We start from the raw sequence: 22721 nt of genomic DNA, 5'->3' as shown, positions 1-22721 counted from the left end.
AGTATATCTTAATTTCTTAACTAAAGTTATAGATGCAGCTATCATGTGTCTTGCTCTGAAATATTCTGCAAGGAAGGAAAACCCAACTCAAACTGGCTTAAACATCAAGAGCATGTCCACAGAGAGGGTCGGCTTCAGGGTTGGTTGAATCTCTACTGTGTCACCATGGCTCAGATTCTTCCCATCTCTCCACTTTGCCAACACAGAGCTGGTTCTTCATTTGCTTGTTTAAAAGCTGATGCTATTGTCAGGGCTACTGTTTTCTTGTTCGTCTCCCGGTGGGGAGAGAGAGATGCTTTATATGGCTCTTGGAGTAAGAAATTTCCCAAAAGCCTGTAGAAAACTCTTCTTATATCTCATTGGCCAGAATTGGCTAACAAACCCACTTTTCATTCATACATAACATTCCTGTAACAGACATTTAACAAACACCTGTTATGTACCAGATATTGTTTCAGATGCTAGAGATATGTCATAAAATGAAACAGTAAAAATCTCTATCCTCATGGTCCTTAAATTGTAGAGGAGGCAAGGAGAGACAAACAATAAACAAACACTTAAGAAATGTCTTGACTATATCTGACAGCAATAAGTGCCATGGGGAAACATTAGGCAGGGAAGGCAGATGGAGAGTGTGAGGGAGGGGGTGGAGGTTGTATGCGAGGAAATTGAAAATAGGATATCAGGGAGGGCTGCACTGAGGAAGTGACATAAGCACAAAGGCCCAGAGGAGATGAGGGAGTGAGTTACGTGCTTATCTGGGGGAAGAAGATTCAAGGCAGGGGGAGCTGTCAGCAAGCGGAGAGGCCCTCGAGGCCTTGCCCATCTGGAGCAGCAGGGAGGCCGCCGTGGCTGAAGTCAGTGTACTAGAGAGGCGTAAAGCCCAGGAGGGGAAGGGCCAGGGTCCTATATCGGGGATCCCTAGCAGCCCCCAAAGGTTCGATGACTTGCTAGGAGACTTGAAGGACTCAGTGTTTAGTCATACTGTGATTTATTACAGTGAAAGGATACAAAACAAAATCAGCTAAGGGAAAGGCTCATGGGGTGAAGTTCAGAGGAACTTCATGGGGTGAAGTGTCTGGGAACTTGTGAGCAGGGCCAACCTTGTGAGCAGGGCTTTTGAAAGATGGCTTTCAGGCCTGCCACCTTAACTCTTTCCTGCACAGGCCCCTTAGCGTCATAATGAATTTGGCCTCTGAGGGAAATGGGGAGCTGTTGGAGGGTTGGGGTAGAAGAGCAACATGATCTGACTCACATTTTAGAAGGACCACTCTGGCCATAGAATTGAAGTTAGACTGTAAGTGGGCAAGGACAAAAATAGACCAGTTAGGAGACTTTCAGTAACCCAGCAGCAAATGACCCCTACAGGGAGCAGGAATTTGCTTTTCACCGAGATGTGGACGATTGTAGGAGGAGCAGGTTTGAGGGATAAGATGAGGAGTTTTGGACATGCTAATGTCTTGAGTCAATTGCTTGCAAGGGTGGTAGGATCACTCTGTTACCCAGTCTGGCCCATCTCCGGAGCTAAAGGCAGATTAGCTTCCTCTGAAGCAGCTCTGCCCGGTAGAAATATAATGTGAGCCACATATGTAATTTTAAGTTTTCTAGTAGCCACATTAAAGAAAAAGTAGGAAAAAACAGGTGAAATTAGTTTTAATATTTTGTTTTATTTAACCTAGTATATCTGAAATAATATCATTTCAACGTATCATCAACATAAAATTTTTGATGAAATATTTTACATCCTTTTTTTCATACTCTGTCTTCAAATCCAGTGTGCATTTTACACTTAGGGACTAGTCACACTTCAGGTGCTCAGTAGCCACATGTGGCCAGTGGCTGCTGTGTAGGGCACTGCAGCTCTAAGACATGAGCTGGGGGTGGTGGGGAGGGTTAGAAAGACAGAAGACGACCTCTGTCCCCACCAGGCGTTCCCATGACTGCCTCCTCACTTTCTTCAGGTCTCTACTGAAATGCCATCTTACCAGAAAGGCCTTCCCTGATTGAAAATTGCAACTCCCTAGTCATTCTGCACCTTTTTATCCTGCCTTATTCTTCTTTATGGCACTTAGAATGGCCTAATTTGTCTATTGTCAGTTTCTTTTTACTAGAATTCAAGAATGTGAGAGCTGGGATACTGCTTTGTTCACAGCTTTATCCTTGTACCCAGAAAAGTGCCTGGCACACAGGAGGTGCTTAGTGTGATCCTGTCATTATGCAGGGATGAAACAGAACACTCCCATGGCCTTCTCAGGATCTCATACAAAAATATAGGGTAGAGCTGGGGTTCGTGGGGCAAGAGCCATCACGCTCTGCTGCTCCGTTTCATCTTCTCACCTTGAAGCTTTGCTGCAGATGGAGAGCACATTCTGTTCCTTGACTGATGAAGCATGACAGATTTCTCTTTATGAAGCTTGTTCCAAAATTGTTCTAGAGGCATAAAATCACCATGGTTTAATCTTTGCCAATAGATAGTATCCTGGGTTCCTTCATTCCATTCAGTAGAATTCCTCAATACAGGCCTCTTGTGTCTGGACAACCTCGTTCCAAGATGAGATTTAGTAGATAATGCGAGTTTCTTGAATATTTTCTTACTGTATTAAATCCTCATTTTACTAACCCTTGTTAATAGAGGGCATGGAGCCAGAGAGAGGCTTCTCTTTTAAAGGGCATTGTCTTTTGTGATCAAATTATATGCATATTTTAAAATCAAGGCATTTTCTGTAGCAACATTTCTTTGCCTTGAGCAAGATTTTAATACTATGTAACATCTGTAACAGTGTGTTAAAATGCTGTGTGAAATATTGCTATAGAATTGGATGTCTACTCAAATTAGCATTCTAAATAGAAGCTTTTATAAGCTTCAAAAAATTAATGGGGGAGTTTCTTTTCAGATTACCATAATAAAAAGATAAGAAAAATCTTACTGGAAAGATTTTTGAAAATCTTTGTACGCCATGTTCTTGCTTTATTGCCTTTGGAGAAACCAGGGATATTGTAAGAAGAAATTCCTAGGAGTATTAATTTTGAGCAAAAGTTCATTAAATGACTGGCAAGAGAGGTTGCAAGTGTAGGTGAGGAGTGTTGTAGTCATACTGAGGCAGAAATCCATTTGGAATAAAAGAAAGAGCCTAGGAAGTACATGTGAGAAAAAGAAGAGAATAAGGAATTTTAACATAAAGGAAAAGGATGTTTTTCATAGGAAAAATTGTTGTGAAGACCATGAGCTATGGATGAAACACCATCAATGGACACAGCACAGCCTGTAGAAACTTTGCAGAGGATATGAATTTAAGGATGAGAGACATTTGTAAATGACCAGAAAGAGTGTCCTGATTCTCATGACATTGTTACCTTTGGATGGGACCTTGGAGACCATGTAGACCAAACTCTTATTCTACGAATAGGAACAAAGATCTCGAGGGATTGCCCCAGCTTACACAGGGGAAGAAGACTTCCCTGTTCTCTTGACTCTGTCTATGTCCTTTCCATTCTACAGGCTCTTTACATGCTATGTATACCCCTTTAAAAAATGTGTACGCTTTTTTTTGTGTGTGTGTGAGGAAGATCAGCCCTGAGCTAACATCTGTGCTAATCCTCCTCTTTTTGCTGAGGAAGACCAGCTCTGAGCTAACATCTATTGCCAATCCTCCTCCTTTTTTTTTTTTTCCCCAAAGCCCCAGTAGGTAGTTGTATGTCGTAGTTGCACATCCTTCTAGTTGCTGTATGTGGGACGTGGCCTCAGCATGGCCGGAGAAGCAGTGCGTCGGTGCGCGCCCGGGAGCTGAACCCCGGGCCGCCAGTACCGGAGTGTGCGCACTTAACCGCTAAGCCATGGGGCCGGCCCTGTGTTTGCTTTCTGAGTGTAAAAATAATACATGTTCATGGAAGAAAATTTGAAAAATGTCAAACCAGGAAGATGAAAATAAAAATAATTCTATAAAAGTTAACATTTTCATTACTTTAACTTTTTATTTATTCAAAAACATGCATGCTTTAAAATAAAATCGTAGTCATCCTATATTACTGTTTTTGAACTATTGTTTTGTACTTACTATATCATGTTGCTTAGTGCTGTTATGTTTGCAAATGTATAATAGCATGAAATAGTCTGCTTGGGTAATTTCAAATAACCCCTTGTGGCTTCCTGTGTATGTTTCAGAATTCATTATATAAGCAAGTGGAAGAAATGGAGCACGATAGTCTAGTAACCTTGAATGTTGAACGTGTAAAAGGAACATACGGTCGTATAACTGTAGCGTGGGAAGCTGACAGAAGTATTAGTGATATATTTCCTACCTCAGGAGTGGTATGTAATTTACAAAATTATAGGAGAGTCACTTTAAATTATGGTTAATGTTGATGCATGGGACCAAACCCTGCCTTATGGATGAAGTGTTTGAGTTTGACCATGTCAACACTGGATTCCTACTGATCGCTGTAGAGAGGGATAACAATTTAAGCTTAGTTTTATTGTCGTGATTCTTCTTCTTTTTTCTATAATACCAAAATTATCTGTAAAAAGGTCATCCCTTTTGAGGTTCAATACATCGGGTGGCCAAAGTGTGGCTGTATTACATTGTCAGGAAGATAAAACCAATTAAACTGGGGATGGAAACGTAGTTTCAAGATTTGGGTAAAATGGAAGCAATAAATAGGGAACAAGTCCATGTGAAATAGCCAGACATATCAAAAAGTAGACCAGAGTTGTTGAGTGATGTAGGCTGAGTTTCCAGTAAGTAGAGTCCAAGATTGAGAGTCAGTGGCAGAAAGTTTATTGGGGAGCTACATCTGTAAAAAAGTGAGAAAGGGAAGAATGTGCAGAGGGAAAGTTGATCCACAGGCATTTCCACCTGAGGTTGAGCCTATGAGGGAGTTTTGGAGCTGAGCTGGTCCTTGGAGTTGTTTCCAGTGGGGGCAAGGGGTCTGAGATGTTGCACCCCCATTTTAGCCGTCCTTCACCTCTGGCCACCCTCTGCGTGGGGCATAACCTTGGGTGAAACAGTTTGCTGCAGCTGAGGGCAGTTCCCAGTGAGAAATAGAAGCTGTTATCCCCAGCAGCTGGGGATGGGTATATCACCCCCCAAGAAGGGATCTGGGCAGAGGATCACCTTATCTACAATTGGAGGATAGTATAAAGTCGGGGCACAGGTACAAGAATGGACTCAGAATGGGCCAAAGAAGTAGGTGACTCACAGAGAGGGTTCAAGAAGCCTTTAGTTTCTGATTGGAAGAGGAGTTGTCTCCTTCACTTGTCTTGAGTTTCATAGATTAATCCACATATTTTGCCCAAATACTTCTCTGAAGAGTTCTTTTGTAAGACTTTTCATGGAATTGTCTCAAGACAGGTGTATGTTATGGTCTATCATTTCTGGGGTTTCTGTATCATTTGAAAGGTGATTGGAGCTTCAGTGTCTTAAGAATAATATGGCAAATTCTGTTGCATTGAAGATTTACTTTAGGCAAGCTACCAAAACTATAGGTTGTGTCTCTCAGGTTCTGTATGTTCTGAATTACAATATATTTCCCCAATTAATATTTCTTATATAAACACGATTAAAATTATTTCTAACTTAAATGCATAATAGTATCTTAAGTGTAGCCTATATTTTGGAAGAATTAATTATTTTATTTAAGGTTCAGTAAGCTTTTTCTGTTAAGGGCCAGATAATGAATATTTTAGACATTGTGGGTTATATGGTCTCTTTCTCAGCTACTCAACTTTGCCTTTGTAGCACAATAGCCACAATAGACAGTATGTAATCAAATGAACTTTGCTGTGTTCCAGTAAAACTTGATTTGCAAAAAATAGATTCAGCCAGGGGGCCAATCTTATTGGCTTCCAATTTTAGTAATAAAGCTCTTGAGTGTGTATCCTCAAGTGCCTTCTCTAGGTGGAGAGATGGGTGTCAGCAAAATAGGCCTGTAGTGCTACTTTGGCTAATTGTAGTTTGTAGCCATCTTGTGGGAGAATAGGGTATGAGGTGGGGACCACTGGGATATGACATTGAAGAAGCAGACAGAAGTTCTATCAGAAAGGATCTCAGATGCCTTTCAGTAAATTTGGATTTGACTCTTTAGACAATGGAGATGCAAAAGGAGGAGAAAGATGCTTTGATTTGTATCTCTGCCTGTCTTTCTCTCTCTAGCTCTATTTTGGTTGAGTCATTGTTAAATCATACATCTATTCCGATTTAGCCAAATGAAGTAGCAATCCTGGCAAACATTTCATAGAAAAAAATGTTTAAACTAGTATGCCATCTTCTTTTATTTTTATAGATTTTTTTTTTTTTGAGGAAGATTAGCCCTGAGCTAACATCTGTTGCCAGTCCTCCCCTTTTTTGCTAAGGAAGATTGGCCTGGGCTAACATCCATGCTCATCTTCCTCTACTTTATATGGGACGCTGCCACAGCATGGCTTGATAAGCGGTGCATCGGTCCCACCCGGGATCCTGACCTGCGAACCCTGGGCTCCTGAAGCGGAGCACGCAAATTTAACCACTACACCACTGGGCCAGCCCCCTATTTTTTTAGATTTTTGAATATGGTTATATAGAACTTAGGTTCCCAGAGAAAGACCATGTGCTCTATATTTTAATAGAATGTAGGCTTTAGGATACAACAGTTTGGTTACATGTTTTATTAGCTTAAGTTTCAGTAATGGTTTACTTTTTTCTTTTTCCTAACAATCTTCCACTTTTAATATGAAAGGCATTTGATTGATTTGTAGAATCCTATCGTGTTGCTTGAATATCTCTTGTTATTTAAGTTGTGGCCGGTTTTAAAAGAAAATCTAACCTTTAAATATTCTTACCGACAGTGATAATTACAAAATAAATAAAATCTTCTTTCTTTAAAATTTTAGATTTCATTTTCTGAAGGCCAGGCTCTGTCTACAATCACTCTGACTGTTCTTGCTGATGAAGTCCCAGAGGTATCAGACATTGTGATCATAACACTCATCAGTGTTACCACAGAAGGGGTTGAGGACCCATCGAAAGGTGCTACTATTGATCAGAAAAGAAACAAGTCTGTGATAACCACTCTGCCCAATGACTCACCCTATGGCTTGGTGGGCTGGCACTCTGAGTCTCTCTTCATTAGAGTAGCAGAGCCTAAAGGTAATTTGTTACATATTTTTCAGGTTCCAATAGGTTTTATTTTATTGTCACTGCTGTCAAGTGGATTCCGACTCCTAGCGACACTGTGTCCAGCAGAGCAGAACCCTGCCTAGTCTTCCTGTGCCATCCTCTCACCTTTCAGCGCTATATCAGACAATGCTCCACTGCTATTCGTAGGGTTTTCCAGCCAATTTTTTCAGAAGTGGGTGGCCAGGTCGTTTTTCCTAGTCTGTCTTAGTCTGGAAGCTCCACTGAAACCTGCCCACCATGGGTGACCCTGCTCGTATTTAAAACACTGGTGGCATAGCTTTCTTTCAGCATCACAACAACATACAGCCACCACAGTGTGACAACTGAGAGACAGGTGGTGTGGTTCCCTTACCAGGAAGCTAACCCGGGTCTCGGTGGTGAGAGCACCGATTTTTAACTACTAGACCACCAGGGCTGGCTAGTACGTTTTATAGGATAATTTAATTCTAATATTTAGTAACAATGTAAATTTATCTTTTTATATGATATTTTTTGCTTTGAGAGGTCATAGTCAATTCTTTTTACTTTTTGTTTTTATTAAATTTTATCATCTTATAATCACTCAGCAATAATACTATAGGAAATACTTTTACTTTTTTGAGACATTATTATCATAATAGAAACATTAATATTTTAGTAAATCATTGCAGTAGGGGTGACTGAATTTTATTTTACTTTCTCTTTTTCATCCTTTATTTATCTGTTCTCTTTCCTCAGTCAGATTTTCTCTCTATAGATATTCAGTAGTTACAGGGAACAATGAGCAACACAGTGAAATGCATATGGTATGCAAGGTGTTATTTTTTAAACCGAGAGCAGTAATTAGAATAATATTTTTTTCTGTGAAGTGTAAGGGATCAGTCTCTGTTTCTTTTGAGCTTAGTGCTGAAATCTTTGCCTAAATAACTATTCATATCAGCTCTAGGATAAATAGATTTTTGTAGATAAAGGTTATTTGATGTATTTGAATAAAAGGTCATATGTAATATGTACATATTAAAAATATACTATGTGAATGCTCTAAAATTTTCAGATAGGAACATGGACATCTTTCAAGGACCTTTCATTTAAATAATTGATGGGAAAAAATAACATGTAATTATGCATGAGGGCCTTTATATGTCTGTATATGTGGGAACAGAAGCAGTAGACTTTAAATAAAATGATCTGTTCATTTATCCATTAAACAAACATTTTTGAAGCACCTAGTAAGTGCCAGAAATTCTGTGTGTTCTGGAAACAAGACACAGTATTTATTCATTTGAAACTCACATACCAGTATGTAAGATTGATAAGCATTTTTTTCATTTATATGGCAAATTAAATTTTAAAAATCTAAGAAATGAAATAAAAAAATAGGTACTGTGAAATACTTTGAGCCTTGTGATAGGCATCTCGCTATAAGAATAAAATTACTCTTCTAATGGTTAGTTATTAAATGGTGACTTTGTGTGTTTAATTTTTCATTTTTGAAGAATCTTCTTAGCATTTGTTATTTAGCACCTCTGCTCAACCTGCACATATGCACTTTCCTAAGATTTTCAGCACTTTCTGTTAAAGCACATGACGTGTGCAACATAGGAGAGTGCATTAGAGAACCAGAAGTGAGGGTTTAGAGCTGAGATGTAACACTAGGAGTGTACGATGATGCTTAGCACAACTTTGAGAACAAGGGGGACAAAGCACAAAATACTCCTTGGGAGTATACGCTGTCTTTGTTTTACCTCTTTCGTTAGCTGTCGAAAAGGGATAGTGCAGAACATTCCATCCTAGGTGCTTGGAATAGCATCCATAGCAGATGGAAAAGCTTATTTACTCGAGGCATGTCTGTCTCACAGAGAACATCAGCATTCTTCAGTTACAAATTGTTCGAGATAAGGGACTACTTGGGGACGTTGCCGTTCACTTGATAGCTAAACCCAATTTCTCACTGCACATCAATAATCGAGCTACTGAGAATGAAGATTATGTGCTACAAGAAACAATAATAATAATGAAAGAAAACATAAAGGAAACTCATGCCAAAGTTGCTATTTTGCCGGTGAGTCTAGGCCACAATGAATATAATGTAAAATGAAAGAAAATGGTCTTAAAAATAAAAATGTGATGCTCTTAAAGGTAAAAATCTTTTAAAAAGGGTGCTTTAAATGTAAAAATGCTAGTACTCTTATTTTCCCACCCACCCTAATATTTAATACTGAATGGATATTTTATAACTGACTGGTAAAAATAACAATTATGTTAATTATATTTATTTTCTAACTGGAATATTGTTTTAAATGAACTTTGAAGCATTGAATTTGGATTGATTTTATGTCTGATTGGATCAACTATTTTATTGGGTGGTTAGTTCTTTTAAACTAACGACTGAATGAATAAAATGCCCATATCAAATCTGGTTATTTTTATTGTTGGTTTGGTAGGGCAGTATTTTCATTTCATGATATAATTGCTTGAATCAAGATTAGTCGTCAGAGGGTTTAGATCTGGTTTTAATGCTCGCTCTCTCTACGTGTGTATAAAGAGAATATGTGTATTTATCTGTAATGATGCACAAGAAACTGAAAGTGGTAATAGTGTTATTAATAATATATAATAATTAAATATATAATACTATATATAATATTAACAATGTTATATATATCACATTATTAAATAAATGGAATATTATACAGTAATATTAAGGATACTAATAGTGGTATTAATATTATTAGATAATAGTGGCTTCTGGAGAGGACATTCTGAGAAAGACATGAGGGATGGTGCAGAACAGAGGTTTCCTTTCCTTTTCACTATGTATTTTTTTTTAATCTTTTGAAAATTTTTATTGCCTATTCAAAAATAAAGTAACAATTTTTAAAAAGTTAATTAAAATATAGGGTTATGTCTAGATTTACAAGTCTAGAGCTTTCAGGTTTAAGATGTATGTAGCATTTACCATACATCAGTTTCTCCTATATTTTGGAGCGGATATTACATATGTAAAACATATTCAATAGAATATAGTCAAATTGTAGGATAGATTTTCAAAAATTATTTCACTTGTTAATGAATATGAGATTTCCGTGGAAATATCACTGATAAGCTTGAATATCCCCTAAGATCCTGAAGTTGTCAGTGGGAATGTATTAAAATATAAAAAGGAGTCTTTTTTGTATGTGTACCGAGCTGCCCATTCCTGTGGACAGTCATTTATTCCTTACTGAAAAATATCAGGTTTCTAGTGCAAATTCAATATGTTTTAAAAAATAAAACCCCATCTCTCTCCCCCTCACTTCACCCGCAGGATGATGCTCCTGAGTTGGAGGAAGGATTTATTGTCAACATCACCGAGGTGTACCTGGTGAACTCGGACTTCTCTGCAGGACAGCCAAGTGTGCACAGGCCTGGAATAGAGATAGCTGAGATAATGATTGAAGAAAATGATGATCCCAGAGGCATTTTTAAGTTTCATGTTATCAGAGTGAGATGAACTTTCATATATTTATAGTAATACAGAAGCTTGTTCCTGCTGATTTGACCAGTGTTGTATATTTTCAACAAAATAATTGGCTTTGCTTGTAGAGATTTATAAATATCTTTCTTAAAATTTGTCTTATAGGCTAATTCTTAGTTCTCTTTGAGCTAGACCAAAGGCTTAACCAAGTTTATTTTCATTGAACCTAAATGTAAGAATTCTGGCGATCAATTATGCACGTTATATCTAGCGATTTCCACTTTGAAAGGTGAAATATAAGAAATAATAATAAATTTAGAAAGTGATGACTTATAAGATGTTACTTTTGTCTTGCATTTCAACTTATATCCTTTATTTAAAGGATGTTGGTGGAGTTATTACTGCCTATGAGGTGCCTCCACCCTTGAATGTTCTTCACGTTCCTGTAGTCCGGCTGGCGGGAAGCTTCGGGGCAGTGAATGTTTATTGGAAAGCAACATCGGACAGTGCTGTCCTGGAAGACTTTAAGCCATCTCATGGGATTCTTGAATTTGCAGATAAACAAGTATGCTAGTCATGAACAAATTAGCAATTTTTGGTTGTACTTCAAACATTTTATAGGCATCCACCAAATGAATGTGCATTAGTGATTGCTAAATGTGTTACATGCTGGATGTTTCTGTGTCAAGCCAACCAGAAATATTGTTAATTAACATGTTATAATTCATTAATGGACATAGCAAGAGAACATAAAGAGGCAAGAATCTCACCCTTTTCTGAACTTCCCCACCTAATTGTAAGTAGAAGTTATAAAGGAGGATAATAATTGACTTAGAGATGCCTGAGAATGTACGAAAAATTGCCTGATGAAGTGCACTATTCCTATGAATTTTAGATTCTTAATTTCTTAATGCTTGTAAATACAGATATTTGTTTATTTAGAATTTGCACAAAAAGTGTGCACATTTATTACTTAATATCCAAAACTTCTTTTATAATTAAAAAAAGACTAAAATGATAGAAAAGGATCAAAATAGTTAAAACTGGAAAAAGTTGGAAGCAATAGTCTAGATTTGAGCCAACCAATTTTTAAAATTAGAAAATATTCCCTAAGAGTTTTAAGTTTGGCAAACTGGGCATTTTGCAATATGTGAGAATAAGATGTTTTCATAATTTTTTAAATCAATAATTGGAAAAAGCATGTGAACAGCCATGAAAATCTTAGTAACTTCAAATAGCAGCATCTGTCTACACACAGTCTGATTTTGCCTAGACAAATTTCCATAGTGTGCATCAACTACTTAGTTGCCCGTAGGGGGTAGTAAATGCTGCTAAAAAATAAGCAAACAGATCTAGATTTTCTTACACACAAAGGTGTATATTGTTAATATTTGAAATCATGAGTTTTTAACAAATTTAGAACTCTAAAAGACTGAAAGAAGGAGAAACGCAGATTTTTACGTTAAAAGTAGAAACAGATATATTGATTTTTCCTCAAGGTAGCCTTCCAACTTTAGTTATATTATCAGGAGTTTATTCTGTGCAGTTTATTCTGTGCAGAGGTTGGAATCCCATCATTTAGCAGTATCCTTAGGATCATCATTTTCCTTAAAGTTAACATCCTGTGGGGAAGGTATTCAGTATTCTACAGTATAGATTTAAGGTGCAGACATTTTAATAAGCTTCCCTTTTACATTTGATTTTGTTCAGTTTTATGCCTCTCTGAGTGTGATGTTCAGATTTCTCACTTTCTTCTGTTATTAAATTAAAGGTTTTGGGTGGATTTGGGTAGAAAAACTTCATTTTCTGGTAAATGTCTGTGTCAAAGTACTGGAATTTTTCTCCGGGATACAGAAAAAGATTTTAAATGTGGAGATACAGCTGGAATATTTTTATGACCGATAGTGAAGTCACAAGCTGGACCTAGTTTTACTTATTTATATAAGTTATAAAAACTTTTAACATAGACCCAGACACATGAACGAAATCCTTATCATAAACATCTAAGAACAGCAAATTTGGGTTTTTCTCCTGCCTTTCTTTTTCCCTACATTACAAGAATATTTGAAACCAAAAAGATTTATTCTAATTGCGGAAGACAATGATAATTTCTATGGTACCGCTTTATATCATATAATATTAATACTAAGTATGCTAAGATTTGGGTTTGTGCAATGGTTATTAGAGCCTGTGTGGCATTTTAAATTTTTTTGTTCAAGAATAAGGCTTCATAGTCTTTTGTATTTATAATTAACACTATATTTTATTACGTATATAATTTCCTTTATCTTGAAAATAATAGTAAATTTCTGACTTTGAAATACTATAAATATGTGTGACTTGAAAATAGTTTTATGAACATAATAGGTAAAAAATTCTGCTTTTTTTTGTACCATGTTTCTAAATTTCAACTAAAAAATTTAAATATGTATGATCAAAAATTGCTATTACATTAGATCCTCCCTCCTCTCTCCCTCCTCCCTGTCTCCCTTCTTCCTTCTCTCCCTCTTTTTCTTTCCTTCGTCTTTCATAGGTTACTGCAATGATAGAAATCACCATAATTGATGATGCTGAATTTGAACTCATGGAAACGTTCAATATTTCCTTAATCAAGGTGGCTGGAGGTGGCAGACTTGGTGATGATGTTGTGGTAACTGTTGTTATTCCACAAAATGATTCTCCATTTGGAGTATTTGGATTTGAAGAAAAGACTGTAAGTTAAATATATCATGGGGTGCCTTCTCCTAGGCTAAGTTTTCATGTAATTTTTAGTAGAAAGATGTCTTTCATTTTTTAAAAAACTCTTTAGTACCCTTTACTGATGATTCTCTTCTCAAGGGTCTTTTGAGTTGGCTATTGAATTCGGGCCCAATCCTCCAATCTGTGCACACAGTTCGATAGTAATAGGAACTCTTACATCAGGCAGTTACAAAGGGGAACAGATTCCTATTTATTGGGTGTAATATACCAAGATGTACTTTTTGTCCATATAGTCTGTTCTTTGCCTGCCCTGCTGCCAGACCGCTATCCTGGTCACAAGGCAAGATTCTGTCATGGATCTTGCCTTACACCCAGGATGGGTTTAGCTGGGGAGGGATTTATATCACCGACCCTTCTGGTGCTGTCTTGACTTAAAAATTGGACAAAACACCACAGTCACCCCAGTTAATGTGTTTCTCTATATTTCTTCTCTTTCTTCCCTCTTACTTCTCGTCGGCTGTCAGACGGAAGCCCAGTTATTATTGGTTTCAACCACTGGCGGGGAAAAAAAGCCTAACCAGTTGTTTGTGCAGATTTGCTGACTAGTACTAAATTATCTCTACATCTTAAATATAAAATAAAGTGCTATAAACTATATCATAATTATTATTACATAATGATTATGTCGTAATTATTATGACTTTACCTTTCAAAGGAAATTCCAAGATGAATTAATCATGAAAATATTTAGATAATTCCAATATACACAACAACTTTACTGGCTCCATATGTCACTGTTCACTTTATTTGATCACTTATAGGTAGTCAGTAATTCACCATAGATCATTTTAAATAATAACAAATTGCTTTAATGCCCATTGCCTTTAGTGTTCTGTGGCTGCCAGGCTAGACCTACAGCTTGCCTATCAGGCCTGGGCTTCCAAGATGCTCCAAAATTTAAATACACCCTAATAAATGACTAATGATTTGATCATTGAAATTTTAACTTCGTAAGAAAGTGGAAACTATGAGAGGGACAGAACATACATCTGCTATAGCCTAATGAGACGCTTTTTGTTTCTTGGGAAAGGAATAAGCAGAAGGAAGTGTTCTTATTTAAGGAGTGGTAGATTCACAAGAGAGGAGCTGTGAATGTTTCCCAGGCCACATAGAAAGTCTGGGAAATACAAAAATGTAAAAAGAAGAGAGTAAAAGTATCCATAATATTACTACCATAAGATAGACACCGTTAACCTTTTGTTGTAGTTCCATCCAGTCTTTCTTTACATATATGCAAAGCATATTTTGATACATATGAATATGTAATTTAATTTCTATAAAATGTTTCTATTAGCTTCTGAGGTTAGATAAAATGTTCAGGGTTTAGTAGTCAAACCTCCAGTTGGTGAAACTTTATAATAATCTTTTTGCTTTTAGCTTCGTCACACTTTTGGAGTTAGGCATAAGACAGTGTGTTTACAAGCTTCTCTCACTGTTATGGAAAATGAAGAGTTATATTACTATTCATAAATAATTTTTGTTTATTCATTTTATCTTACCTGCTGTCGTAAACCTTAGTGCATCCTTGGTGTGGGAACTCATATCTTATTATAATAGCCTCAAATTTCCAATTTGTCTTATAGCCTAAAAGTGAGAGTTAGGTCACCCAGACTGTACTGTGTCATCCCTCCTAACCCTTGTTGTGAGGAGTAAAGGTGTTGACCTATGTGAAGCACTTATCACTGGGCTTTACACTCAACAGGTGTCAACTGTGATGTTTCTAGTTGCTGGTGTTCGTAGTGGCTTGTTGCTCAGCCCTTTGTGGTTACTTTCCTTACATCCTTCCTTACTGCCCAAGGCTCTTCTAACATGGAGTTTATGTTCTAACATGTATCTAAGATACACAATATTCTGCACGCAGGGAACATTCTGTTAGCATTATTTGGTGATACAGATTAGACTCAGAACTGAAGAATTTTGAAAGATTGTTAGTATAAATCTGTCAGAATTAATAAGCGTCTCACACGGGCAGTGTGCTGAGTGTCCCAAAGCGCTGTGAAGAACAGAGGCTCATGAAGATCTACTTGTGAAGACCAAGCTAAGATGTTATTATCTATGGAAACAAAAAAGGCTTATATGTGCAGTTTGTTTATAATGGATTTTTTCTTTATCTCTTTCTTTCTTTCTTATTTAATATTTCTAGTCTCTGAGGAGTAGTATGAACAGGACTGGGTGTGAAATCAAAACATCTCAACTAGATTCCAGGTTCCTCTTTTCCAAATATATGTATATATCTGGCCCTCGGATTTCCTAAAGTCTCTGTGAGGCTTAAATAAGATAAAGTATGTGCAGAACTGACACATAATAGAAGCTTAATAAATACCAGTTAGCTCCAAATCCCCACTCTTGGCACCAATGCAAAATCTCGTGAAAAAACCAAAACAAGGTTGAGTTATATGTTTGTTAAGTGTCTTGAAAATGGAAAACATTGTGTTATATATTTTGTATGTATGTAACAGGTGGATATTATAGGCTTAATTTGAACTTTGCTTCACAGAGACAATATATGTAATTCAGTTGAACCAGGTTTCTTAATGACGATCTTGTGTAAAAATTAAATAGTACAGGTAAATTAACACACTGACTTTCCCTCTTGCTTTATGTCAGGTACAAAGCCTCTTTACATGTGGGCTTAAGTAAAGTTGGCAAACAGCAGATAATTCAGAGGACGGTTTAGGTCTGTATTATGTGTAATAAGGTCTGACTACTGTAAAAAGGACCCTAAAATCTTGATTCCTTGATATAATAAGTTTATTTCTTCTTCTGCAAGAAACCTGCATCAGTGTTCCTACTTGGAATCTTATGGACACCTCTCTCCAACTGGCATCTCAGGCACCAGACTCTTTCCATCTTGTGGTTCTGTTCTCCTCCAGGTCCTAGGAGTCCTCTCTAGTCACTCAGCAAATGGGGAAAGAGGGAATGTGGAGGGTTGTGTGGGAAGTTGATAGCCAGACTGTTAGTGGCCTTGGTTACTTCTGCCTGTGTTCTATTGGTCATATTCAGTCACATGCTCCATCTAATTGCCCAAGAGGTTGGGAAGTGCCAAGTAGCTCAGTATCTAGGACGAAAAGGAAATGGGGTTTGGTGAAACATTTTTTTCTACCACATGATTGTAACATGCCAAGAATAGAGTTCTCAATTAAAAAACTGTGTCATTGTAAATAGAAATAAAATTCTGTTTCATTTTCCTGCTCCTTTTTTTCACCTTATGGGATTTTCTTTCTGTCAGGTAATGGTTGAGGAATCCTTTTCATCTGATGACCCTGATTCATCTGTGACATTAACAGTTGTCCGGTCCCCGGGAGGAAAAGGAGCCGTCCAACTTAAGTGGACTGTGGATGAGACGGCTAAAGATGAGCTCAGTCCTTTGAATGGGACACTTCATTTTGAGGAGGTATAGTCAGTAGCAGGACTCCTGTAGTTTTTCTCTAATGGTCTTTATTTGATTTTCTTTTCCATAATATTACTTATAAATTCATATGAAAGTATTCAGTATGTCTGGAATTCTTTTGAAATCGTAAACATTGTGGAGAAAAATCACACACACACTAGGAGAAAACTCTAGATATCTGAAATTAAATTCTTTAGTTCAGACACTGCCTCCATCTCACCATCAAAACTACTCTTCACTCAACATTTCCTTTCCTGATTGAAGGCAAAACCAGTCAACCAAGCTAGACATCTTGTTGTCATCCTCATCTCCACCCATTCTTTAACTTTTGTATATATTTGATCACTGAGTCTGGTCAGTGTTTCTTTTTAAATACCCTTCCTTGCTGTTCCTCCTTCTCTGTCGTGGCTATGACAATCCATGCCTCCATCATCTTTCCTTGGGTAGTCTTTTAACTGATGTCTTCATTCCTGGTCTTTTCCCTTTTCTGTCCATTACCCATGCACTGATAGGGTTATCTTTCTATAAGGAATATCACGTTATGCCACCCCTTGCTTAAAACGATCCAGTGGCTTCCTGTTACCCACAGGAGAAGTCAAAGCTTCTACATGGCACACAAAGCCTCTTGCGAGGGAATCCTGGCTGTACTTTGCGCCTTGTCTTCCTTATTGCTTAATTTTTTGTCTTTTGTGCTTCAGTAATAACAATCTACTTATAATCCCAAGAATACTCTAGGTAGTTTCATAGCTCTCTGCTATCCAGTTGCTGTTTCTTCATCCTGTTGATCTTATGTCACCTCCTCTCTGAAGCCTTCTCTTCTGATGTTAAGTGGAGTTAAACACAGTTTTGTGTGTTATCGCTGTAGCTGTCCACATGTTGAGAAGTGTGCTTATCACAGGATTTATTAGATCAAACCACATGGAATTGCAGCTATTTGCCCATTTTGCTCTATGAAATGGCAATTTCATATGATTAAACCTAGCAGTAACTGTGTGTCTCTCCCCCTACAGGAGTGAGATATCCTTTATCTCAGATTTACAGATTACTTATATTTGAATCTCCATACCCACCTTGGAGCTGTTCATTTTTGAGCATTACACACAACCTGAGTTATTCTGATTCCTTTCTTGAGACCCAAACTTGATGTTCTGGGCATAGGTGAGGTTAAGGAGACTAGGGGATTGTATGGTATATCTCTCACTAGAGTATTGAGGGTGAGGGCAGTTTTATCTCTAGCAGGCTGATTCCTGTTATATTAGCATAAAATTATCCTGAGTCGACAAAAACAATTCGGTTTTTAGATCAGAAGAATTCAGCCGATCCCAGGCAAAAATATTTTTAAAAGACCCACAACTAGTTTTATCTTGGCAAAAAACGTATTGATTTCAAAGATAGTGAGAAATAGAACAACTATTGAGACAGAAAAAAAGTAAATACGAAGAAAAAAATGGATGACGAAATTTCTCCTCTACAATGAATAAAATATGAAGTTAAAAAATAGCATGATTCAGAACCTCTATACTGAGTCAAAATATTGATCGTATACCATAATAACAGAAAGACAATCTCCAACTTACCAAGACCAAGAATTTTTAAAATCTGCATACAGTTTGGAAAAATGATTGAGGTAGTGTTTCAGCCAATCAAAAAAACTGAATCAAAATAAATAATTTAAGAATGGAAAACATATTAAAATCCATCTGCATGGGCCCCAGTCACCCACAGTGATAACTTTGAGGGAAGACTAAGATCTCTTTGCTCAAGCAGTTGGTTTTTATGACTCCTGGGGATGACTACTCTTTCCAAAATCTTGTAAAGCAGTTGTAAGTGTTGTATTTCTTTATGTCTCATAAAGAAATAAAGGTCTTCCTTTTATTAATAAAGGACCTTGGCTGGAGTATCAACCAGCCTTCCCAGGATGTGACTTTGCTGGTTTCCTGTGTCCTCTCAGCTTCCTTCTCCTTGGTCAGGTTTAATAACCAAAAGAAGCTGGGGGAAGCGGCATATAGGGCCTAATTAATCTGAGCACCGAGTTTCACTGTGAATCCAATCTAATCAGAGCCAATTAGTATTTAGTAATCAAACTCTCGACTCTTTTTCTGGAAGGAGGGATGGGGAGGTGGAGGGGAATTGGCAAGCTGATTCTAAACTATATATGGAAATGCTAAAGACCAGGAACAGTCAGAAACTCTTAAAGAACATGGGGGGTGGCCTTAATAACCAAATTTAAGACAAGATGTAGCTAAGGTAAATCATACAGGGTGATATTGGCTCTGGGATAGATAAATAGACCAAAGAGAAGAAGATGGAGAGACCATATTTATCAGTCTTTTTATGGTTTTTGCTTTCATGTTTGTATAAATCTTTTCTAAATTAATAAAGGTGAAAGCTGAAGGAAATTACAAACCAGAACAAACAGTAGGACTGAAGAATAAGTTAAAAAACAACAACAAAAAATAACCTCACAAAATAAAAATTGACAAGAAAGAAAGAACCATCAACAGAAAGTATTGAAAATTTTAAGAGAATACTTTGTGCAAATCTAGGCAAATAAATTTAAACACCTCTCTGAAATTGGCTCTACTAGATATGTAGGAGATATAGAAAGTCTAAGCAGATGAATTTCCACAAATTAAATAGGAAAAAAAATTAAATAAGAGCGTAGAAGCTCCCCAGGTGGTTTTCCAAACGAATTTGACCAAACATTTAAAGGTCAGGTAATCCCAATGCTACATGATCTGTGTCTTTTTTTTTTTTTTTTGGATTCTATCGACCTTTCTTCAGAGCTTTCAACACCAAACAACACAAGAAGCAAATACTTTCTTTTTCTTTCAGTCTTCTGTTAGGTGATTAAGAAATTAATCAGCGATGCTCTCTGGCAATTTATTCGCCACTTAGACATTCTGCCACCATTCTTGAGATGTTGGTTACTCTAATGGCATTAATGATCTCAAGCCAGATGTCGCAGATATTTCATCTGCTCATTGCTCAGATTCTGATAAGTGATGGTTCAAGAAGCGTGTAGGTTGCATGCCTTAGCCATGACCTGAAAACATCTCATCTGACATGAGAATTATTTAGAAATTCCTCTGTAATTTATATAAATTTATGTATGTCCCTTAGTAATAATGAGCCATAATTTCCCAGTTACCACATTCTAATTGCTAGGTCCACTTCCCAGATGATTGGAAAGATTTTCTGGTTTTAATCAGGACATTCATACCAAAATGGCAAATAGTCTGATCTTTTCCCCCAAGGGATAGGCCATCCTTTTTCAGAGTACTGCATCAGGGGGATAAGTTTGTAGATCACTCTAGATATGACCCTCTCCATCTAGTTCTTTGGTCACCAACCTGGTGTGTTTCATGTACAACTGCATAACAGCTTCATTGTTCTTGTATACGCAGCTCTGACATACACATATCTCCATTCACGAATGGTTTTGTAGCTAAGACTCACAATCCAGAGCCTCTAATTCACAATACACAGAGAGTAAAAAGGATAGGAGTGATTCATTGCATCCCAGAAATTATAGATTTTCCGTGAGTACATTTAATAAGGTCTGAGGCAGGAAGTATACATTTTCTAGAAGCTCTCATAAAATTTTTCAGTACAGATATTGTAACATAGAAATAAGAAATATGAAGAGAGAACAGCTTGAGTGAAGAGATAAAATAATGCTTTTTAATATTAGAAATATCAAACAAAAGATACAATTGCAAAACTAAGATGTACATAAGAAGCTATAAAGAGCAGAATTCAAACTGCAGAAAATTAATCAGTGATGCATAGGACGCATTGGAGTTGTTTTATCAGCGTACAGAGGGAAGGTAAAGAGAAAAATGGTGTCTGTCATGGTTATGTCTCAGTATTGATCTAGTTGTCCTCTGTATATTTGCTTTTCTCTATTCCTTCTCTTCCAGCCTACACTGGGAACAATAAATGTTACAAGAAAATACTGAGCTAAGTGTAAGACAAAAGAGGGAAGGAATAATAGAGAGCGCTCTCGAGATCAGCAGCTGTGCAAGGAATGGGAAGGAAGCAGGAATGGGTAGAGGCCAAGAGTCGAATAGCGAGTAGAAAGATAACCTCTTTAAATGTTAAACCTGTGACCTTGGTCTGTTTACATCAGGCTGTGACTGTTTAGCTCTCTTTAAGAGACTGAATTTTCAATGGTCGCAAATTTTCGATAAATTTAGAGGTTGTGTTAAATTCCCCCCCCCTCTTCCTATTAAGAATCTAAATGGGATTTATGGTCAGAGCTATTTTTTATATAGTAATTCTCTCTAGAAGCAACCCATAATTCTAGGGGACAAAAAGGACACTTTAAAAAATGCTTATGGACACAAACATTATTCTGCTAATGAGAACATTCAAAATTTGGCGTTGGTCAATCTGGAACATGTATTATTCCTCTCATTTGATGTAGACTGAGTCCCGGAAGACCATTGTATTGCACACACTTCAAGACATCGTGTTGGAGGAGGACAAGCGTTTCACCATTCAGCTGCTATCAATTGATGAGGTAGAAATATCTCCAGTGAAAGGTAAGAGAAGTTCACATTTTTGGAAATTAAAAAGTACATTCTCAGAAAAATGTAATCAAATAATCAAGTTACAAAGATAAATAATATTAGGTTTTATAATTCCTAAAATGTTTGCTAAAACATAAAGATGTCATTTCCCACCTATATTACAGCTAAAGAATTTTTAAAAGTAAAATTATACTACTCAATGTTGGTAAGGTTATATGTCAAAGATTTCCTACAACTTAGCTGTGTGGTTTTTTAAAAATAAAGGTGTTTATTTTAGCAATGTTTATAAAATAAAATATGGAAGCTTCCTAAAGGATCCAACAGTAGGAGACTGGTTCAGTATAACAGAATACTATGCAACTGTTCAAAAGGATGTGTCAGAAAAAGCCTTAATTATATTAAAATTAAGAACCCTTAATTACATAGATAATTGTTATGTTAATAAAGCAGGCTTCATAATAACATATTCAATGTAATCCTATTTTTGTCATATGCATGTCATAAATATGTTTGGAGTTATTTACTTGAAATGTTGATAGTGATTTCTGATTACCCATATTTTCTACACATATTTACAATGATCACATATTACTTTTGTAATAAAATGTTATTTTAAAACTTAGTATATTATTATGTCTATTTCAGCCTATCTATACCTATTTTCATCTGAAAGGAATTACTTAGATATTTTGACATTTCAGAAACAGGCATCATAATTCTCATTTGCCTATGGTCCATATGGAGAGAAAGGATTAATGATTCTAGTTTAGGTTTCATTGTGGTACAAACAATCACAACCATAGAAAATGGCCCAGAAACTTTGGTATGAAAACTTAGTTACTGTTATATGCCTTTTTTTGCCACCAGTAACTTCATCCTGTGGATCTGTGGCCAAATTCTGTGGCCAGGGAAATTCTCAAAATTGTAGAGAGTATCACTTTTATGTACCTAGAGTGGTTATTCTTTCTACATTTTTGTCTAGAGTACTTTCCAACAAGCCTGTGAGGGAATCATTCTTCCAGAAGGCTTAAGTTAGCTTAGTTATCTATATCATGTTAGAATATATGTCAGGGCTGATGTATATAGACTAACTAGACACAAGAACAAGAATATACCAGTGGATCATGATAAGTTGTTCATCAATATAAAAAAATTCATAATATATTTCTAATTGTGACATACTTGCACGTGACAAACCACTCTTGGTTCCATTAATCTATTACCAAATAAAGTGAAAGTACAGTAATCCAGTTCTTTTTTTTCATGAAATCTTAATGTCTGCTTTTGGAAACATTTTTCTTCAAGTTACTGCTAAATTATAATAAGAATACTCAAATTACTTGATATTGTTTTAATTTCCATTTTAGTAGGAATATTTGACACATTTTCATAAATGCTTATAGGCAAATAGTAGAGTCATAAAATTAAAAATAAAAAAGTGCCTACAA

General features: G+C 36.6%; 1 protein-coding gene across 10 annotated transcripts in view; it reads left to right on the top strand.

Moving 5' to 3' along the window:
* Nucleotides 1-22721, top strand: part of ADGRV1 (adhesion G protein-coupled receptor V1) — a 519382-nt gene that overhangs the window by 157246 nt on the left and 339415 nt on the right. For all 10 annotated transcript variants that reach the window (XR_015552022.1, XR_015552021.1, XM_087430056.1 and 7 more), the window contains 8 exons: nucleotides 4163-4309; nucleotides 6866-7121; nucleotides 8990-9192; nucleotides 10438-10614; nucleotides 10970-11152; nucleotides 13121-13300; nucleotides 16577-16741; nucleotides 21168-21285. Coding sequence is in view for 8 of the 10 variants with exons in the window: in XM_087430056.1 (XP_087286182.1) it covers nucleotides 4163-4309; nucleotides 6866-7121; nucleotides 8990-9192; nucleotides 10438-10614; nucleotides 10970-11152; nucleotides 13121-13300; nucleotides 16577-16741; nucleotides 21168-21285 (1429 nt within the window). In the remaining 2 variants the exon portion in view is untranslated. The remainder of the gene's footprint in view (nucleotides 1-4162; nucleotides 4310-6865; nucleotides 7122-8989; nucleotides 9193-10437; nucleotides 10615-10969; nucleotides 11153-13120; nucleotides 13301-16576; nucleotides 16742-21167; nucleotides 21286-22721) is intronic.

The sequence above is a fragment of the Ceratotherium simum genome, chromosome 4 (assembly GCF_057802395.1).
Source record: "Ceratotherium simum simum isolate JZ-2026a chromosome 4, ASM5780239v1, whole genome shotgun sequence".
Classification (NCBI taxonomy): Eukaryota; Metazoa; Chordata; class Mammalia; order Perissodactyla; family Rhinocerotidae; genus Ceratotherium; species Ceratotherium simum.
Note: the sequence above shows the minus strand (reverse complement) of the source record. Positions and strands in the feature narration are given on the sequence as shown.